The sequence below is a fragment of the Peromyscus maniculatus genome, chromosome 19, assembly GCF_049852395.1.
Source record: "Peromyscus maniculatus bairdii isolate BWxNUB_F1_BW_parent chromosome 19, HU_Pman_BW_mat_3.1, whole genome shotgun sequence".
Taxonomy (NCBI): Eukaryota; Metazoa; Chordata; class Mammalia; order Rodentia; family Cricetidae; genus Peromyscus; species Peromyscus maniculatus.
In genome coordinates, this window is record NC_134870.1 from 69,022,620 (window position 1) to 69,041,466 (window position 18,847).

Here is an 18,847-nt window from a genome sequence, read left to right on the forward strand (position 1 = left end):
AGCCACATATTATTTTATTTACTTGTGCCTATTCTACAAAAGTCAAAAGGTCAGAAAATGAGGTCACCCATAAACAGTTTCCTTCTAGAGTCAAAGAGTGTGTGCCAGCACACAAACTCTTGGTGGGTGCTAATACATCTAGGTTTCAAACACAAGGCAGTATGGAGGAGGCATTTCAAACAAATTGGAAACAGCCCTGCTTGGTAAGCAGAATCATTAAGTCTTGGACTGCAAGGATCTGGAGTTGAATGACAGGAATTAGGAGCTAGGTCTCACTCTCTCTCTAGATTTTCATTCTTCTTCATGCATTTTACAAAAGTCATAAGATATTCATACATGGCTTCTACCATTTGGGTAACCAAATAAAATTCTGAAAGCAGAACCAAACTAGGAAAAGTTTGTGAGGTTACTTGTAAAATACAGTGTTAAATCATAGGCAATCATGGTGGTCAGACCCTGGCATGGTGTTTTCTGGAAAGTGATTAGTCCTGAATGGAGTTTTGTTCCTGGGAGCAAAGGTACCTTCAGTTGTAACTAAAATCACCGGCCCTAGCTAAGGAGAGACATACAGGCTATAGAGAAACTAACGTATGTGGTGATACACCGTGTACCCTAATAAAATTTGCCTGAAGACCAGAGAGACAAAGGAACAAGCCACTGTCCTGTCTTACCTCTAGGACTGAAAAAGCCTCTAGTTCCTGTCTCCTCACGCCTTATAGACCTTTCTCCGCCCAGCCATCACTTCCTGGGATTAAAGGTGTGTGACTCCCAAGTATTGAGATTAAAGGCATATGCCACCACTGCCTGGCTCTATTTCTCTCTTAGACTGAGTCAACCTCATGTAGTCCAGGGTGGCTTTAAACTCACAGAGATCCTGACAGATCTCTGCCTCCTGAATGCTAGGATTAAAGGTGTGGGCCACCACTGCCTGACATCTATGTTTAATCTAGTGGTTTGTTCTGTTCTTTGATCTTCAGGCAAATTTTATTAGGGTATACAGTGTATCACCACAAATATAAAACTATCTTCTCTTTTTTAAGTGCTTTTTATCACTGTATACATGTTGAGGGGTACACACGCAAGTATGTGCTGGGAGATATAGAAAATTATCTTGGTTGCCATCCTCAGGAATGCCAATCCACCTCCTTGAGACAGGGTCTTTCATTGGCCTGGCGCTGACAAATGACTGGCATGTCTGGGCATGGTGCTCCAGGGACCCTCTTGTCTCACACTTCCCCAGTGCTGAGATCCCAAGCCTGAGCCACCACACAGCTTTTTACTCGGGTGCTGAAGACCAAACCCAGGTTTGGGTTTGGCAAACACTTCACCAACTGAACCAACCCCCTAGTGTCATAAAACTATTTTTCCCTAGATCTGACACAAGCTACTCACAACACATCTTGGAAATAGGATACAGCTATGGATTAGATGGTCCATGAACAAAATAGAACGTTTTCAACTCCGAAGGATAGCTTGGGGATGGTTCCAGACACTACCTTGTTAACTAAGGCAGGAAAAAAAAATTCTCAGAAAGTATCATTGTTTAAATACACTCTATTTTTATTTTGTCTTAAAATAGTTTAACCTTTATGCTACAGACTTATTTCAAAAAACAAAATCTCATCTTGCACCAAAAAATATATATATAACACTCTGTTTATTTTTTTTCTCCAAAGACCATTAAATACTAAATGGAAACACAAACTAAATAATGATGTAAAGAACCAAATTTCATTTTACAAACTTGAGTTGCACATTTGGAAAACATTACTTCTACGCAATGATTTGTCGTCACTGCATCAAGTCCACGCTCAGTCCCCAGCAACAGCAGATCTGTTAACGCCAAGTGCACTGGTTCCTAGCCATACAATGGCTGACAATTCATGTTCAAGGTAAGAAGAGCAAAAGATTCAATGACCTCTGCACTCTTTAAAGAACAAAGCAACAACAAAAACATTTCCTAGTTTCCAGTGATTTTTTTAAGATCACTACCCTTTGAAATTTGTTAGAGAATAAGTAGTGTTTTAAATAAAAAGAAAAAAAAACACAACAGCATTGGACTAAACTACGTGATTATTTTAAACCAACAGTGCACAATCCGAGGAAGTTTGGTTAGGTGCAACAGTTTTTATATACACACGGAAGTCACATCGCACATACGGGAGAGCAGGAATGGGGCTCAGCTCTTTGCCTTTATTAAAAAAATAAAAAGGAAAAGAAAGTCAAACCTAAGACAAAACTGCGCCCTAGGCTTTTGCAAGCCTTGTGACACAGTACAAAAAAGCAGGCAATGCATTTGTCTTCAGTCCCTCACGGTGTTAATGTGTTAACAGTAGATGAACAATGACTAACTAGCAACCTGGGCAGCTCATGCTCAGAACTGTGCGACAAACACATGTGATGGCTGCTCTCTCACACTGACATCACCCAGCTAGTCTACAACAGTGGTTCTCAACCGTCCTAACGCTACAACCCTTTAATACAGTTCCTCATGGTGTGGTGACCCCAACCATAAAATTCTTTTCATTGCTACTTCACAGCTCTAATTTTGCTGTGAATTGTAATGTAAGTATCTGATATACAGATGATCTTAGGAGACCCCTGTGAAGGGGTCGTTCAATCCATAAAGGGGTCATGACCCACAGGTTGAGAACCACTGATCTACAAGAACAGCCAGCTACAAAAGAGCAGTAGTTGCCATACAGAGCTGTGAACAGCCAGGTTTCTGCTCCTCTGATTTTCAAATTGGAGGGGAAGGAAATTAACCACATTTGTGTCATAAACCAGTCTATGATCCCACTGTATCCCTCAAACAATATCTTGGCAAAGCATAAAGAACTACTTATGCTACCAAATGTAAAACTTTAATTAGAAAACAATACTCTTTAAGAAAATTTCAAATGTTCTGAGAGTTATATGTCACAAAATTTGATTAACACCTTGCCAGAAAGCACATTCCCACTCTCCTGGATGTGCACTAACAGGAGTTTGGATGCCCTCTTAATTAGTTATCGGACGGGAGAGTCCATACTTTTTAGAGAGCCGACAGCCTCAAGCATCCCTTCACTCCTTGCATATTAATGCCTACATCTCTGTTCTGATGCACCAAGTCAAGTAGTCAGGGACCTGCATCAGGAGTAAGGATCTGTTTGTACAACCTAAGACAAAGGCAAAAAGCCAGAAAAGAGCTTAGTTACAACTCCCTTCTGTCCCCAATCCACAGTGCACCCAGAGTTAGGGGATGGCTAACAGGGACTAAAGAAAATGTCAGGGGAAATCACCTACTGTATAGACTTGAACAAAACATTATTAACAAGAAAATAAGTAATGCGAAAACATTCTTTAAAATGGGGCTGTGCCCTGATACTGGGGGAGATATAAGCTATGAAAACTTCAAGTCATACACTCCACTATATTCTCTTATCAATGATTTTCTGGAAAGCAAAGACCAGAAATTATGTTTCTCCTTTGTTGAGTATTTTAATTCAAGTAAAAAAAAAATGTGTAACAGTAAAACTCAATAAATTAATCCTAAAGCAAGATGTGAAGGTCCAAAGATACACCAGCAGTGAATTTTCAAAGTTCTGTTTCGCTCTGGCCTCTGGGTCTTTGGTTTCTGTCTAGGATTGTGGCCAGGTGAGAGCGATAAATGATGTACTGACACTGGAGATTCATGATTTTTAAAGCCTAATTAGTAGTAGACTGAAAGGGGAAAAAAATGAGAAGTTGGTGAGCAGAGGGCAGATCAAATGAATACCACCAGAAAAGATCAAAGGACACGTGCTCAAATACATACCTACTGAAGGAATCTACAGAAGACCTGAAGTAACAAGAAGGGGACTAAAAGAATAAACTTGTCTTTACGTAAGAAAAAAGAAAATGCCAGGCAGACTCATGCATGAGCATGCAGGCTGTGTCTCATTCCCCTCAGGCCTCCACAGCATCCACCCTGCACAGTGCTCTATGCAGTATAGGTAGGTCTTTAGTCAGTTGTGTGTTAACTGAATGAAAATGGCAGGTCTCTTCCTACAATCAGGAAGAACCAGCAAGGCATAGGAGGGAGGCAAAAGGACATAGCAACACCGCATGTAACAATGCAAACAGAATCAAAACCCACCAAAACAAACGGGAAGTCTTCTGAGCCAGTACTACTTCACTCCCCTGTGCACAATACATGGTGTTCTTATTCTAGGTATTGCTTTTTAAAGTACTTCACTAGTAACTACAACAGTACAGGAAAAAAGGTAGTAACTAATGCCACAAAATTCCTCTGCTGGCATTTCCTAAATTCCCTGAAGTTTCTATTACCCTTTACTAATCCTTTTAGACACTGTAAGACTTAAAGTACTATCAATGTGCTTTGCATCTGACTTCTTACGGTATGTTTTCATTTCTCTGGTGTATATATTTTAGAAGGCAAAGAAAACTACCCAAACACAGCATGAGGTCCAGTTACACAGTTGTCACACACCCTCTGGGGCAACCAGCTGCAAGAGAAGGCACTTTCCTCTCAGATTTGCAAGTGCCTACAGACTTAGATGCCACACAGCCTCTTAAATTCTTCCTACTCAAGTAACAAGTTTCCATGTTTGCCTTCCTAGTTGAATAAACCAGGGGGAAAAGCTGAGAGAGAGATTTCCCACTGATCTCTCAATGCACTCTTCAGATATCTAGAAACTCTCAAAGAATTAACAATTATTGCAACAGGAGACCAACTGAGTCCCCTTAATAGTATCTGGAAATAAAGGGAGGGGGCATTTCAAATATTTGTGTCATGGCAAACTGACAAGGAGCTATGTCAGGAAAGAAGGCAGAAGACATATACTAAAGAAAAAATATATTTTATAATACTTCTGTCTTCCACTGTAAAGGAAGGGTTTTCTAAATGCACATGCCCTACCAGGTGCCAACGAGGAGGACCTGACTGATGTGAGCGCAAATGCCCTAGAGTAGGAGTGACAGTGAGGCAGACAGAGGGTGGTCACATCTAGATATTAATTATTAATTTCATTATACAGAAAAATAAATATAAGATTCAAAACCTGAAATCCATTTTGACTAGTAAGTAAAATATTATTCTAAATGGAGGGTGACTTTTAAGGTAAGTCACCAAGCAAAATGAAGCTGTCTAATAAAATCCGCCATTCTCATATTCTTATGGAAGAAAAGAAAAAATTATTTTCTCTGTGATAAGTTATTTTCCTAAGTGAATTATTTTAATAAAAAGAGGGGGGAGGTTATCATGAATTTCAATTCCACAAATGCCACAAACAGCTTCTGAAGCTGCAGCTATGACGATGAACTCCCATGTCACAAGGAGGAGGAGGTGGAGGGAGCAGTGCGGAGAACAGGGACATTGCATTACAGTAGGTATTTACGTCTGCTATCCTCATCCAAGGTCAGGTCGACAACCTCTGCTGGAGAAGCCCACGTCTGCTGGGGAGTCACAGCAGTCCATGACTGTGTTTGCCGGGAGCCCACATACTGCGTGCCAGAGCCATGCTTCCAGGAAGAAACACTCTGTATCACACCTCCTCGGGGGTGAACACACCTGCAATTGTGTGAAGAAAAAAATTAATCCAGTTAATCTCACCATTAGAAAATTATGAGATAATAGGACTTCATTTGTACTGTCAACACTTTACCAATCCTATTATGCAAGCTTATTTTAAAAGACCAAGTAAGTCAGCTCCTGAGAAGTACCACGGTCAGTCATTGACAACAGCGAACAGGATTTTCTTTGAAATCACTTAAATCTCTCTGATTTCTATGATAATGAAATAGAAATTCTCAGCAAGTTGAAACAACAAGAAAAATAGGTAAAATCTGCTTGTAAAATAAGTTCTGTAACACAATTAAATAATCATGTTACAAATAGTGAAGATAGGCCAGGTGGTGGTGGAGCACGCCTTTAATCCCAGCACTCAGGAGACAGAGGCAGGAGGATCTCTGTGAGTTCCAGGCCAGCCTGGTCTAGAGTGAGTGCCAGGTCAGGCTCCAAAGCTACAGAAAAATCCTGTCTCAGAGAGAGGGGGGGGGAGGGGAAAGAAGGGGGAAGGGGAAAGGGGAAAGAGAAAGGGGAAGGGAAGGGAAAGGAAAGAAAGGGAAAAAAGGAAAGAAGGAAAGGGGGAGGGGTGGAAGGAAGGAAGGAAGGAAGGAAGGAAGGAAGGAAGGAAGGAAGGAAGGAAGGAAGGAAGGAAGGAAGGAAGGAAGGAAGGAAGGAAAAGAGGATGCGAGAGAGGGAAAGAGGGAGGAAGTGAAGATAGGGGGCTGAAGAGATGGCTCAGTGGTTAAGAGCATGGCTGCTCTTCCAGAGATTCCAGGTTCGATTCCCAGCAACCACATGACCCACATGACCGTGCAAGACTGTGCAACTCTAGTTCCCAGGGGTTCCGACACCCTCATCAGACATGCAGGCAAAACACCAATGCACACAAAATAAAAAACAAATTGTGAGAATAACGCTGTTTTATAAGTTATATTTCTTTTTTTTTTTTTTTTTTTTGGTTTTTTCGAGACAGGGTTTCTCTGTGTAGCTTTGCGCCTTTCCTGGAGCTCACTTGGTAGCCCAGGCTGGCCTCGAACTCACAGAGATCCGCCTGGCTCTGCCTCCCGAGTGTTGGGATTAAAGGCGTGCGCCACCAACGCCCGGCTATAAGTTATATTTCTAAGACCTTGGGAACTAGACCTTGCATAAAAGATCTCTACGTCTCTCACTGTGACTCAGTGAAAGGCACAGGGCTGAAGCCCCAGTTTATAGCACACGGGAGGGAAGAACTACACTGCTAACAAGTCACACGAGTCCCTGGGAGAAAACGGTTTCAGAAACACTAGAGCTTGAATTCCGTGTTCCAGCCAAATGATAAACCCAGAGCCCCTGGAGGAACACTGAGTCTTGACTCAAATTGAGAGGAAGGCAGAGGCTCTGATCCCACACCTGAAATGACTGAGTGTGTGTGAGGCAGCAAGCAGCATGAGCTTTGGCAGTCTGACAACCAGAGCTCAGACATCACAACGTTATTCTCTGACCACTACATGTTCGCCATATGAGTGAATCCATCCACAGGTATCACACACATGGTAATGGTTGAAAAACAACTGCTTTTAAACCATACACCGTCTTTCAAAGGTTAGCCTGCCAACTACTAAGAGAACTATGGAAGAACAGGGCCTCTGGCAGATGGTGGTTGTTGTTGTTTTGAGACAAAGTTTTTGCTATGTATTCCAGACTAGCTTTAAATTGACTAGAATCACAAGCTGGCCTTGAACTAACACTAATCCACCTACCTCAGCATCCTGAATGCTACAATTACAGGTGTGGGCCACCACACCTGGCTCAGAACACAGATTTCCTAAGTATCAGAGACACAAAATCTGTTCAGAAATGGGCCAAGTAGCCACCAAGCCAGAGGCTACAACAGTTTCAAAGACTAGCTAACCAAAGTATTAAAATAAGGAACCCACAGCACAATGTCTAATCCCAAGCCCTACAACCTGTTAAGTAAACACAGACTGAGTGACTAAGAAGTAGGAGATTGTCCTGGAAGTGAAACATCTGCAGAAATTATTGGATGGGATACTTCAGCAGTTTCATACACATCACCTTGCTGGACAATTCCAAAAATCCTGTGAGGTGGAATGAAAGTCATTACCCATGGTCTACATATAGAAACAGGTTTAAGCAGGTGACAAGACTTACCTGGTCACAGTACTCTTAAGTGTCAGGTAAAGGAACTTTGAGACAAGTCTACTTTAAATCGGTGTGTAAAATGAACCATCTTAAAGTATGAAGTTCTCTAAAAGTTCAAAAGCTCATTTGCACAAGCATTCTAATTTAAGTAAAGCTACCTAGAAACTTAGTAAGAATTCAGGGACCAAGGCAGCCAATGTAATCTTTGCACAATTCCTAGAACATCTAAGCTAGGGATATAAAGTCCCATTGTTATTCTTCCTAAGGAATCATGAACAACGGTTTTAAAGGGATCTACTCTAATCTGTATTTTACAGAAGAGAAGGACCAAGGATAAAATGCAACCTAAGTATAGAACCACAGCAAAATCATGTCTCCATTCAGGTTTATCTTCCTCTTAAGTAACTATGCCTTCTTCAAATTACAGCTGAAATACTACGGTTTGATCCAGAGGACTGCTGCCCAGTCCCAGGGGTATTTGTTAAACATCAAAACAGATTCTAGAAAAGTATTTGGTGTAGGAGCAGGGAGTTTGAGTGAGAGGTTTAAAGCCTGCACTTACTACTGAAGAGTGAACAGCCAAGGAGGCCAGGAGACGAAGCACATATTTAACTAAATGGTCACTCTGTATCGTGTTACAAGCAGTTCTAACAACCATAAGCGAAAGGGGTAGTTAAGACACTGAACACCTAAAAGACCTAAGGACGAAAACAAGCCCTGACCACCTGAGATTCTCTAGAGGATATAATGATCATACCTCTCTGGTCCAAAGCTTTCCTGGCTCCAGACAGCTATAGCCAAGTGGTTAGCTCCAACAGAGAACCACCATAAACTGCACAGCCCATGAAAGGTGCCATTCTGCCCTTCAGAAATGTCAAAGGCAAGTGACACAAATCAGCTTCCAGAAGGTAAGTCTTGGGTGATCACGTCCACACAATCCAGCCACTACAAACATAATCAATTCCCCCTTAAGATTCAAGATGGGGGGCTAGGAGGGCTTACTGCTCTTGCAGAGACCCTGAGTTCAGTTCCTAGCACCCACCTTGGGCAGCTTACAACCACCTATAACTCCAGCTTCAGGAGATCTGACACCTCTGGGCTCTGAAGTCACCTGTACTCATGTGCCCACACCCACACAGAATGAAAACACACACACATTTTTTTTTTTTTTAAGAAGAGTCAAGCTGGGTACCTCTGAGAATTAAAAAAGATGATAGCTTGACCTTTGAAGTCATCAGTGACCAGGATTTCTTGGGAGTCAGGATCAATGTCAATGGGGAATGGGCTGGGGAAGTCAAGACTACAGAGTGAAGACACAAGAGAATGCCTGTGCTTTGATCTGTGGACTGGCTACTTAAAAATGAACAGTTTGCAAAGATTAAGATGTACATTATGACTTGTTGTGTGTTATAAGCAGTAAAGCATTCATTGTTTTCATGGTTTAATTACATCTTAAATAGAATGACAGCCAGGAAATGAATGAAACACAGTGAAAACATGGCCCTGCAGCCCTAATACATGCTTGTTTGTTGTTTTTTTAAGTACAGAAAAATAACTTTGAGGGGTAGTGGTTAATGTATGTATTCATGTGGGTACATGCATATGTGGTGTGTTATATGCAGCTGTTTTGTGTGTATACACCCACAGACAACTTCAGCAACCTTCCTTGATTGCTTCTTTTCCCTGAGACCCTGAACCCAAGGCTCATTAATCCAGCTGGACTGGCTGTCCAAGGGTCTTTACAGGTCTGCCAGCACTGGAGCTACAGACACAGCTGCCCTAGGTGCTGCGGATCAGAAATCAGGTCCTCATGCTTTGTGCACAGGCACTTTACCAATGCAGACACCTCTCGGCCCAAGAATTTGTCCTTAAGTGCTCAAAACAGGCTGGTGTTGGAGAAACGTCTCAACTGCTTTGTAAAATAGTGCACAGTAGAGAGAGAATTTATAACGATAGGATGGAAATTTTCATGTAATAAAACTACATTGGTTTTTATAAGCCCCACGCAGTTGATCTTGGGGCTTGAAAGTTTGAGGTATTAAAATAAAAAAGGAACAATTTTCATGCATTAACCCATATGCTTTCCTATATTATGAAAGGCATATACTTAGCTGAGCTTTATTGGTCCAGTCCAAAGCAGAGCAGATACAGGCTGCATACTTCTGCATAGGAACTGCAATGAATCAAAAAAACCTAGAGACACACTTTGAAGGAGTTTTTGTTTCTGTTTTGACAGGGTCTCACTATGTAGCCCAGGCTAACTTCTAGCTTGCTATTCATCTGCCTCAGCTCTCAAGTACTGGTTAGTATGGGCACTATACCTAGCTTATTCTTTTTTTGTTATTTTGTCTTTTTTTTTCAGAGCTGAGGACTGAACCCAGGGCCTTCAACCACTGAGCTATATCCCCAACCCCGCTTATTCTTAATTTTAAATTTTTTTTTTTTTTTTTTTTTTGGTTTTTCGAGACAGGGTTTCTCTGTGTAGCTTTGCGCCTTTTCCTGGAACTCACTTTGGAGACCAGGCTGGCCTCGAACTCACAGAGATCCGCCTGCCTCTGCCTCCCGAGTGCTGGGATTAAAGGCGTGCGCCACCATCGCCCAGCTAATTTTAAATTTTTTAAAAAATGTCTAGACCTCATTTTCCAAAATTCTAGAAAAAAAATGTATAAACAATAAAATCTGATAGGATTTCTTATTTATCATCTACTAAAGCCAACAGAATAAAAATTTCACAGAGACAATTTCTTTACATTATAAAAATCTGTGACATGGTTTACTCACTATCCTAAGAGAACAATATTAAAGATTCATCATTTTTGCTCTCACTTACAGAGCCTGAAGGTGATCTAGCTGTTTTTCCTAAGTGAAAACAAAATGCATCCTTGTGATTTTATGGAGGTGCCGGGTTCCTTCTCTGTTCTTTTTTAGTATGGATGTTAATAATTGGGTTCATAAAACACTATGAAATGCAAAGATTCTTCTGTAATTTACTTGCTGTGTTCTAAAACATTAATATCTAAAATGTTAGGAATCTTATTCACTAAAGTCTCAGAAGGGGTTACTGAAGGACCATCAGTCCTTCGGTATATAGTATACAGTATTCAGTATACAGTCCTATAAAAGAGCTCTATAGGCAGTAACCTACCCACCTAGGAAAACTACCACTGGGGCTGGTGGAAGAAAAGGGGAAAAGACCAAGAACAATGAGAAACATCGACACGAGGGTCACGACTTCTCCCAAGACTTAAACAGGCGCAGAAGAACTAGGGACCTGACAAGTCTCCATCTCACTAGCACAAAACACACTGTGATACTGAACTGCCCCCAAAGGAACATCTGAAAATGATAATAAATTCAAATAATGCCAGGAGCTCACCACAACAGTACAAGGTCACCATAAACAATGCATTCAACCATTAGTTCAGAGAACACACTTTCTAATCTATGGCTAGATAAAATGCACAGGACAAGTCTAGCATGGTTTCCATGCCAGCCTGGTCTACACAGCAAGTTCCAGGTCACCAAGGCTAGCTACATAGTGAAAGCTTGTCTCAAAAATACATAATTAAAAAAAATAGATGGAGAGACAGACAGATCAATCCATAATAAAAGAATACAAAAGGATATGAGCAGGAAGAAAAGAAAAGCAACCTCACTGAAAAGGCACACCACTAAGCACAGAAGTCAAACAGGGAGAGCGGCACCCGCCAGAGCAACCAACCCCACAGAGAATACTCAAGGACCACATTTTCTACAATTCTTAGGAACCCATGACTATGTAGAATAGCAAAAGCAGAGAGAGAGAGAACACAAGACAACTAAATCCAAACAAACTATCTACACATGCAAATAAAATGAGAACAGAAAGACCTGGGCCAAAACCTAAACCCTTTCCAAGTGATAATCTTACCAGAAGCTTACCAATACATCGTAAATGCAAGCCAAGACCTATAAATAATTTCTGGATGAGATACAAGCAGGCAAAGGAGCAACTCTGACCACCAGGAAAGCCTCCTCTGTGGGCTTCGCTGGGTTTTAATCCAATGTGTGAGTGAAGTTTACCAGGCTATAAAACACTTTTAGCAAGAAAGAGCAGTCAATCGAGACTACTCGCTTCAGTCCTGGATCCAAAGGCCAATATAAAAGATAACCTCAAAAGGAAATAGGATTTCCTTTAAAATCTCCAACAGAATCCACAAACTTTGTATTCTACTGCACACACAGCATTTACCACTGAAGTTTCAAAATGGTTTCTCATCTGTAATATGTTTTCCCCAAAATTCAAACTAATGGGTCAGAATAAAGTGCAGCTTTACACTGCAGGGCCTGTAAGTAAGGTCCTCGAAGGTAATGACATTCAAAATGTATTTTAAGTTACATGACTTGGTTCAGGAAATAGTACAAAATAAATACAGAAGATGATGACAATCTAGACCAGTGGTTCCCAATCTGTGGATCCTGACCCCTTTGGGGTCAAACAACCCTTTCATAAGGTTGCCTAAGACCATCTGCATATCAGACATTTGCATTATGAGTCATAACAGTAGCAAAATTATAGTTATGAAGTAGCAACAAAAACAAATCCATGGTTGAGGATCACCACAACATATGGAACTGTATTAAAGAATCTTGGCATTAGGAAGGTTGAGAACCACTGCTCTAGATCAAATACTGACATTAAGATCGGTATACCAGAGATGGCAACTATACACATGAGTTAGGGTTAAGAAGGAACTGAGATTTTAGATTGAATGTTTTTAATGATAAAACTAGCGCCAGACACCATAATATTGGTGGGGGTGGGGTGGGGGGTGGGGGCGGAGGTAGAGATGGCTCAGCAGTTAAAAGCAGTTGTTGCTCTTCTAGAGGATCTGGGTTCAATTCCGAGCCTCTACATGGTAGTTTACAACTGCCCATAACTCCTGTTCAGTCGATCTGCTGCCTTCTGACCTCCATAGGCACCAAGTACACATGTGGTACACATACTACATGCAGGCAGAACACTCACACATACAATAAAATGAGTAACTCTTCAAGCAATTCAAAAGGAAGCAAAAAAGTTCATGGCGGAAGGAAAGCTGAGCAAAGGAGCTAAGAAGAAGGGCACCTACCATTTCTAGGGAACAACGAAGAAGGGAGCCGTGACAGGAATACAGAGACTAGAACTAGGGTGTGCCTTAGCACACACAGAAGACAATTTAACCACGTCAATCTCCCAAGAGGGTATCATAGTAGAAAACCTTAAAAACCACAACAGGAAAGTCCAGAAAGCCTAACACAGGACTTAAAAGGGACAATGTAAGAAATAAACCAATGGCAAAATCATGTTAAACTAAGGGGAGAAAAATGAGCATTCTTTCTTCCTCATCTGATGAGAAAGTCAGATTAAAAGGAAAAGTTAACTAATGTAAGAGAATTTATGAGGAAAAGGTTTTTTATTAAGTCAAGAAAAGAAGAAAAGATAAAATTGGAGTGGAAAACTGTCTCCCATACAGACAGAGCTGAAAGAGGACACTGTGCAGGCGCATGTCTGGCTGAGGGCCTGGCGTGTGACGCCCAGGACAACACTGACTTCCAGAGAGGCCGAGCTGCCACTCCTCTGGGCTCCGCTGAGAAACTCCCTTGGGAAGTATGACAAAGCCTTAGGGACCTCAGTTCACACACATCTGCATGTCTGTCACTGCAATCTACACTCCTGAATTCATTCTTTATAAGCTATACATAAAACACGGGTAAATATTTTATTAACATACTAACACGGAATGAAATGAGAACAAAGAACAGAGTGAAGAAGGTAACTGTGTTATATGCTCCTTTGTTAAAACACACACACACAGCTTAACCCTTGTTGGGGAGAAGTGCTAGTTTTGATAGATGGAATATACAGATTTTAAAATGTCAATTCTTGGTTTTCATGTAACTGTATTAAGACAAAAAATACATCTGAGAGGACTACAAACAATTATTTAAAAAAATAAATAAAATAAAATAAACAAAGCAGTACCTGGGACTGATACATGTAGTCAAGCACTCCACCCTTGAGTTATACTCACAACCAATCATTTAAAATAGAAAGCTGGCGTGGTAGCATATACCTTTAATTCCAGTACTCTGGGAGGCAGAGGCAGGTGAACCTCTGTAAGTCCAAGGCCAGCCATATTAACCTACTGCATGTACCAAAAGTGAAAGAAAGGAAGGAAGGAGGGAGGGCGGAAGAGAGAGAGGGAGAAAGAGGGAGAAAGGGAGGGAGGGAGAGGGAGAGAGAGAGAGAGAGAGAAGGAGGGAGGGAGAGAGGGAGGGAGGGAGGGAGGGAGGGAGGGAGGGAGGGAGGGAGGGAGGGAGGAGAGAGAGAGAGAGAGAGAGAGAGAGAGAGAGAGAGAGAGAGAGAGAGAGAGAGAGAGACTTTTTTCCTGCCAAAGGCTAAATATCTTGGGCTTTGGGGACCATGCAGTCTGCTTAAACTATTCAACATTTTGGCTGCAGTGCAAAAGCAGACGTGTGCTATGTGCAAAATGGACTAACAGTGACTCCATTAGGATAATTTTATGAATTTCTTAAGAATTTTATGTCATAAAATACCATTCCTGCCCAAGTATTTTAAAACATAAAGGGCTGACGATGCTGATCTTCCAGAGAATCAGTTCCCAGCATCCACATCAGGCAGCTCACAACCGTCTGTAACTCTGCAACTCCAGCTCCAAGGAATCTTACACTTGGACTTCTACGGTCACCTGTACTCACATCAAATACACCTACCCACACACACGATTAAAAATAATAAAATCTTTAAAAACTAAAAGTATAAAAAGCACTCTTAGCTCTCAATACGTACAAAAGCCTGTGGTAGGACAGATTTGGCCTATGAACCAGTTTGCTAACCCCTACCATAAAGAACATCAAATTCCATAAAAATTACATTCTTTTTTTTGTTGTTTTTGTTTTTGTTTTTGTTTTTCGAGACAGGGTTTCTCTGTGTAGCTTTGCGCCTTTCCTGGAACTCACTTGGTAGCCCAGGCTGGCCTCGAACTCACAGAGATCCGCCTGGCTCTGCCTCCCGAGTGCTGGGATTAAAGGCACGCACCACCGATACCCCGCTTGTTTTTGTTTTGGAGACAGGTTTCTCTGTGTTGCCCTGGCTGTCCTGGAACTCAGAGTGCTGGGATTAAAGGCATGCGCCACCACAGTCCAGCCAGACACATCTTTCTTTGCTTAAGAGCAAACTCTGATATGGTACCTAGACATTTGCTTAAAAGGAGGGGGGAACCAGCTGTAGTTCACACACACCCATGACTGACATGTTCCTTTTTTTTCTTAGATTTATTTTATTTTGTATGTATGAATGTTTTGCCTGCATGTATGCACCATGTAAGTGCCTGGTGCCTGCTGAGGTCAGAAGAGGGCACTGGATCCCCTTATACTGGAATTAGCCGACGGCTATGAGCAGGCACGTAGGTGCTGGGAAAAGAACTCTTCTATAAGTGCAACAGTGCTCTTAACTACTGAGCCAACTCTCCAGCTCCAAATGATATGTTCTTTATATGCAACAATATGGAACATGCTCTAAACCTCAAGCCACATCTTAACAAAAAGTATTAAACCAAAGAAAGCTGCAAGACAGACTACACCTTTATGCCAAGGATGAGGTCTACCATTTTCTTTGTTTTTTAAAAGATTTTATTTATTATGAGTGCTCTATCTGCATGTACAGCTTTATGCCAAAGAGGGCATCAGAACCCACTAGAGATGGTTGTGAGCCACCATGTGGTTGCTGGGAATCGAACTCAGGACCTCTGGAAGCACAGCCAGTGCTCTCAACAGCTGAGCCATCTCTCTAGCCCCGATCTACCATTTTCCTATCACTTTTTGTTTGTTGGTTTAAATAGACTCACAATTTAAAGTATCAGAATGCCCCCAATTACTGGCCTACCTTGCATGCTCCTGAACACCCACAATCTCCACTTCACTGTCTGAAGAGGCAATGTGAATCTCTTCGTTAAGTGGTGCATTGCCAACAGATGTTTTGTCACCTGCTAGGAATCCTGGATCCAAATGACCTGAGAGAGGAGGAGAGGAAAACAAGCAATACAGTTTGATTTCTTTATAGTAACAGCTCACTGACAGATTACTCATCCAGTTCGAATTACAGAAAAGGTAACTCTATGCAAGCTCTGTAAGTCACAGTAAAACTGCTACTATGTCAAATAAACAGGGGCACAAATCGGTTGTTTTCCCTTTTCCCTTTTTCGTGTGCGCGTGCATGTGTGCTTGTTGTGCATGTGTTCATGTATATGTGGTGTACATAGATGATTTTTTTGCATGTGTGTAGGTGCACATGTGTGGCATGCATGTGGATATATAAAATTGATATCAGGAATCATCTTTCATCCATCTTTTACCATATTCACTCAAACAGGCTCAATTCAGAGCTTACTGATGTGGCCAGTCATAACAGCCAGCTTGTATCCACCTTCAGGCTGAAATTGCAGGCAGGCTCCCATGTTCCCCTGGCATTTGAATGGGTTTCTGAATTCCAATCCTCACAACTGCATGGTAAGCACTTTAACCACTGAGCCATCTCCCAAGATGCTCTGCCATTTGATAACAAACAAACAAGCAAACAAACTGGCTTTTAAAAAGAAATATAAAGGCTGGAGAGATAGCTCAGCAGTTAATATTAAGAGTATGTGCAGTTCTTCCAAAGGACCCAAGTTCAGTTCCCAGCAGCCTGTAACTCTAGTTCCAAGGGATCTGATACCTTCCTCTGGCCTCTATGGGCACCTGCATTCATATACACATACCCACACACAGATGCACATAATTAAAAATAAAATATCTTTTTTTAAAAAATATGATATATGGATATGGCATGTACCCAAGCAGCAGATCAGGACTTTCAGGTCAAAGTCTCTTATTCTACACTTCTGTCTCTTAGGAGAACAACGAACTCCTTCAACTAGCACTCTACCTAAATATATTTATACATAAACTGTACAACATTCTATATTTTATTCTGTAGTGCTTTTTGCATTCAGCTCTAGTGTACTATTAATGACCTGCATAACCACCTCGAGGTCAATGAGGTAGCTCTCTACTGTGTATCATCATAGAACAAAATTCTAAACCAGAAATCTGCAAAGGCATATGCGGAATAAAAGTAACTACTACTACTGTATTTACATCAAGATGCTTTGTGAAAGACTTAACATGTTTTCCCTCTCAGGGAATGACGATCTGGCAAAGTCTAATCCCCAAATCCATCTAAAGGCAAAGACAAGAGGCAGATGGAGCTTTGGGATCTACGTGACTGACACATAAGCTGCACAGTGCCGACAACTCTCAATAGATACAAACGAGCCTGAGTGCCAGAGGCGTAAACCAGTTCAACGCAGCACTGAGACACAGAGGCTCTCCACAGGCGTCTGTGTAAACTATTCATTACAGCATACAATGAGATGCCTCCAGCGTCACAGTGAGCTGGACAGTCACAGACCCAACATAAAGGGCAATGGGCCACATCAAATCAAAATACACGGCTCTAAAAACAACCCAAATATGAGAAAAAGAGTTCAGCTAAGTGCCCAGCTCTTAAATATACAATCTTGAATGCATTTTCAATTCCTACATGGCCAGGATTAAGTTCAATGGTAAAAGCATTTGTCCCTCAAGCCAGACAACCTGAGTTCAATCCCCAGGCACACAATGGAAGGAGGAAATAGACTCCCGAAAGTTGTCCTCTGACCTACACACACACACACACACACACACACACACACACACACACACACACACACACACGCTCTCTAACAATTTTTAATTAAAAAATTAATTCCTACAAATTAACAGTCAACATATTATGCAAATTATGCAGTCAACATAAATTTCCATTTACTCTTTAAAAGATATTTGCATTTGAATATGTTGTCATCTAATACAAATGTTTTCTCTATACTTAACAAGAATGTTTATGAAACCTCATACAAATGAGACCAATGAAAGGAAAACTTTACAGACATGGGTCTTCCTTCCTCTCCTCTCATTCACTCCAATGCATCAGTGACACTGAGAAATCTTGTATCCTCACACCCGTCAGCTTTTCACAAGACCCTTCTGGAAAAGCACAGGCAGCCCCAAATCTAAACTTCATGGTGTTTGCATCCTCTATCTAACCCTGCAAACTCACCTTGGAGAGTTCCCCAAGAGGAAAAGGTATTACAACAGTCATGGGCACTACAGTGCTAACAAAAGCTTGGGAAAGCATACACATAACATTTAAAGTATAATACATAACTATTATAAAAATGTGTAGACAGTAAGGAAAGCTGTGAAAAGTAATCAGGTTTGGTGAGAGTGTTAGTGCTTATCGTTTAGTGCTGATTTTCCTATTTTGGGAAGTTTAAAATGACTGAGTGTTGGTGAGATGGGTGAGTGGGTAAAAGCACTTGTGGACAAGCCTGGCTACCTGAGTCTGATCCCCAGAACCCACATGGTGGAAGGGAAGAACCTACTTTCAAAGTCATCCTCTGACCTCCACATGTGCACTATGGCACATGTGTGCCTACATAAAAATATTTTTTAATGACTAGAAACAAGGTGACCGAGACTATATCACCGTCTGCATGAGTCTATAACATGTTTTGGATTTCATGTGGTGGCACTGGTAGTGGCCACCAATCTTTGAAACCTACATGCACAAATATTCTCCACACAGCACCTATTTTTGCTAAATCTGGGATGTTGTGTAAACAGGATTTGGGGAAGTCTAGAACCGGCAAACTCAGATCCTTATTCTGTCTAACACCTTGCTGTGGTCCAGTGTTTCATCCACCAGTACCTTGATGCTTTAGTTACAGTCATCACTATGCACACTGCTCCAGATGCACTGCAGGGAGGGACAGACTGACAGCCTTGATCTTCTCAAGTTTCAAAAAGTCTAGAATCGATATCTCAAGTAGATTTTACTGTTTATCTGTGTGTTCCTACGATAAGTATATTAACTGTGACATCATATACATTATACTAGGTGGTAGGGATACCACTGGACACAAGGCAGACTCAGGCACTTTTCTCAACAAATCTATAACACATTCAATGATAGTAAAAAAAAAAAAAAAAAAAAAAAAAAAAAAGCAGCCCGCTACCCACAGTTCAAAGAGCTGC

At 41.3% G+C, this 18,847-nt stretch overlaps 1 protein-coding gene across 5 annotated transcripts in view; it reads right to left on the bottom strand.

The window, feature by feature from the left end:
* Nucleotides 1–1,536: 1,536 nt before the first annotated feature.
* Ark2n (arkadia (RNF111) N-terminal like PKA signaling regulator 2N) overlaps nt 1,537–18,847 on the bottom strand; it is an 85,748-nt gene continuing 68,437 nt past the window's right edge. For all 5 annotated transcript variants that reach the window (XM_076555555.1, XM_006973852.4, XM_076555556.1 and 2 more), the window contains 2 exons: nt 15,618–15,744; nt 1,537–5,551 (listed from right to left, as the gene is read on the bottom strand). In XM_076555555.1, coding sequence (XP_076411670.1) covers nt 5,362–5,551; nt 15,618–15,744 — 317 coding nt within the window. In that variant the 3' untranslated portion in view covers nt 1,537–5,361. The remainder of the gene's footprint in view (nt 5,552–15,617; nt 15,745–18,847) is intronic.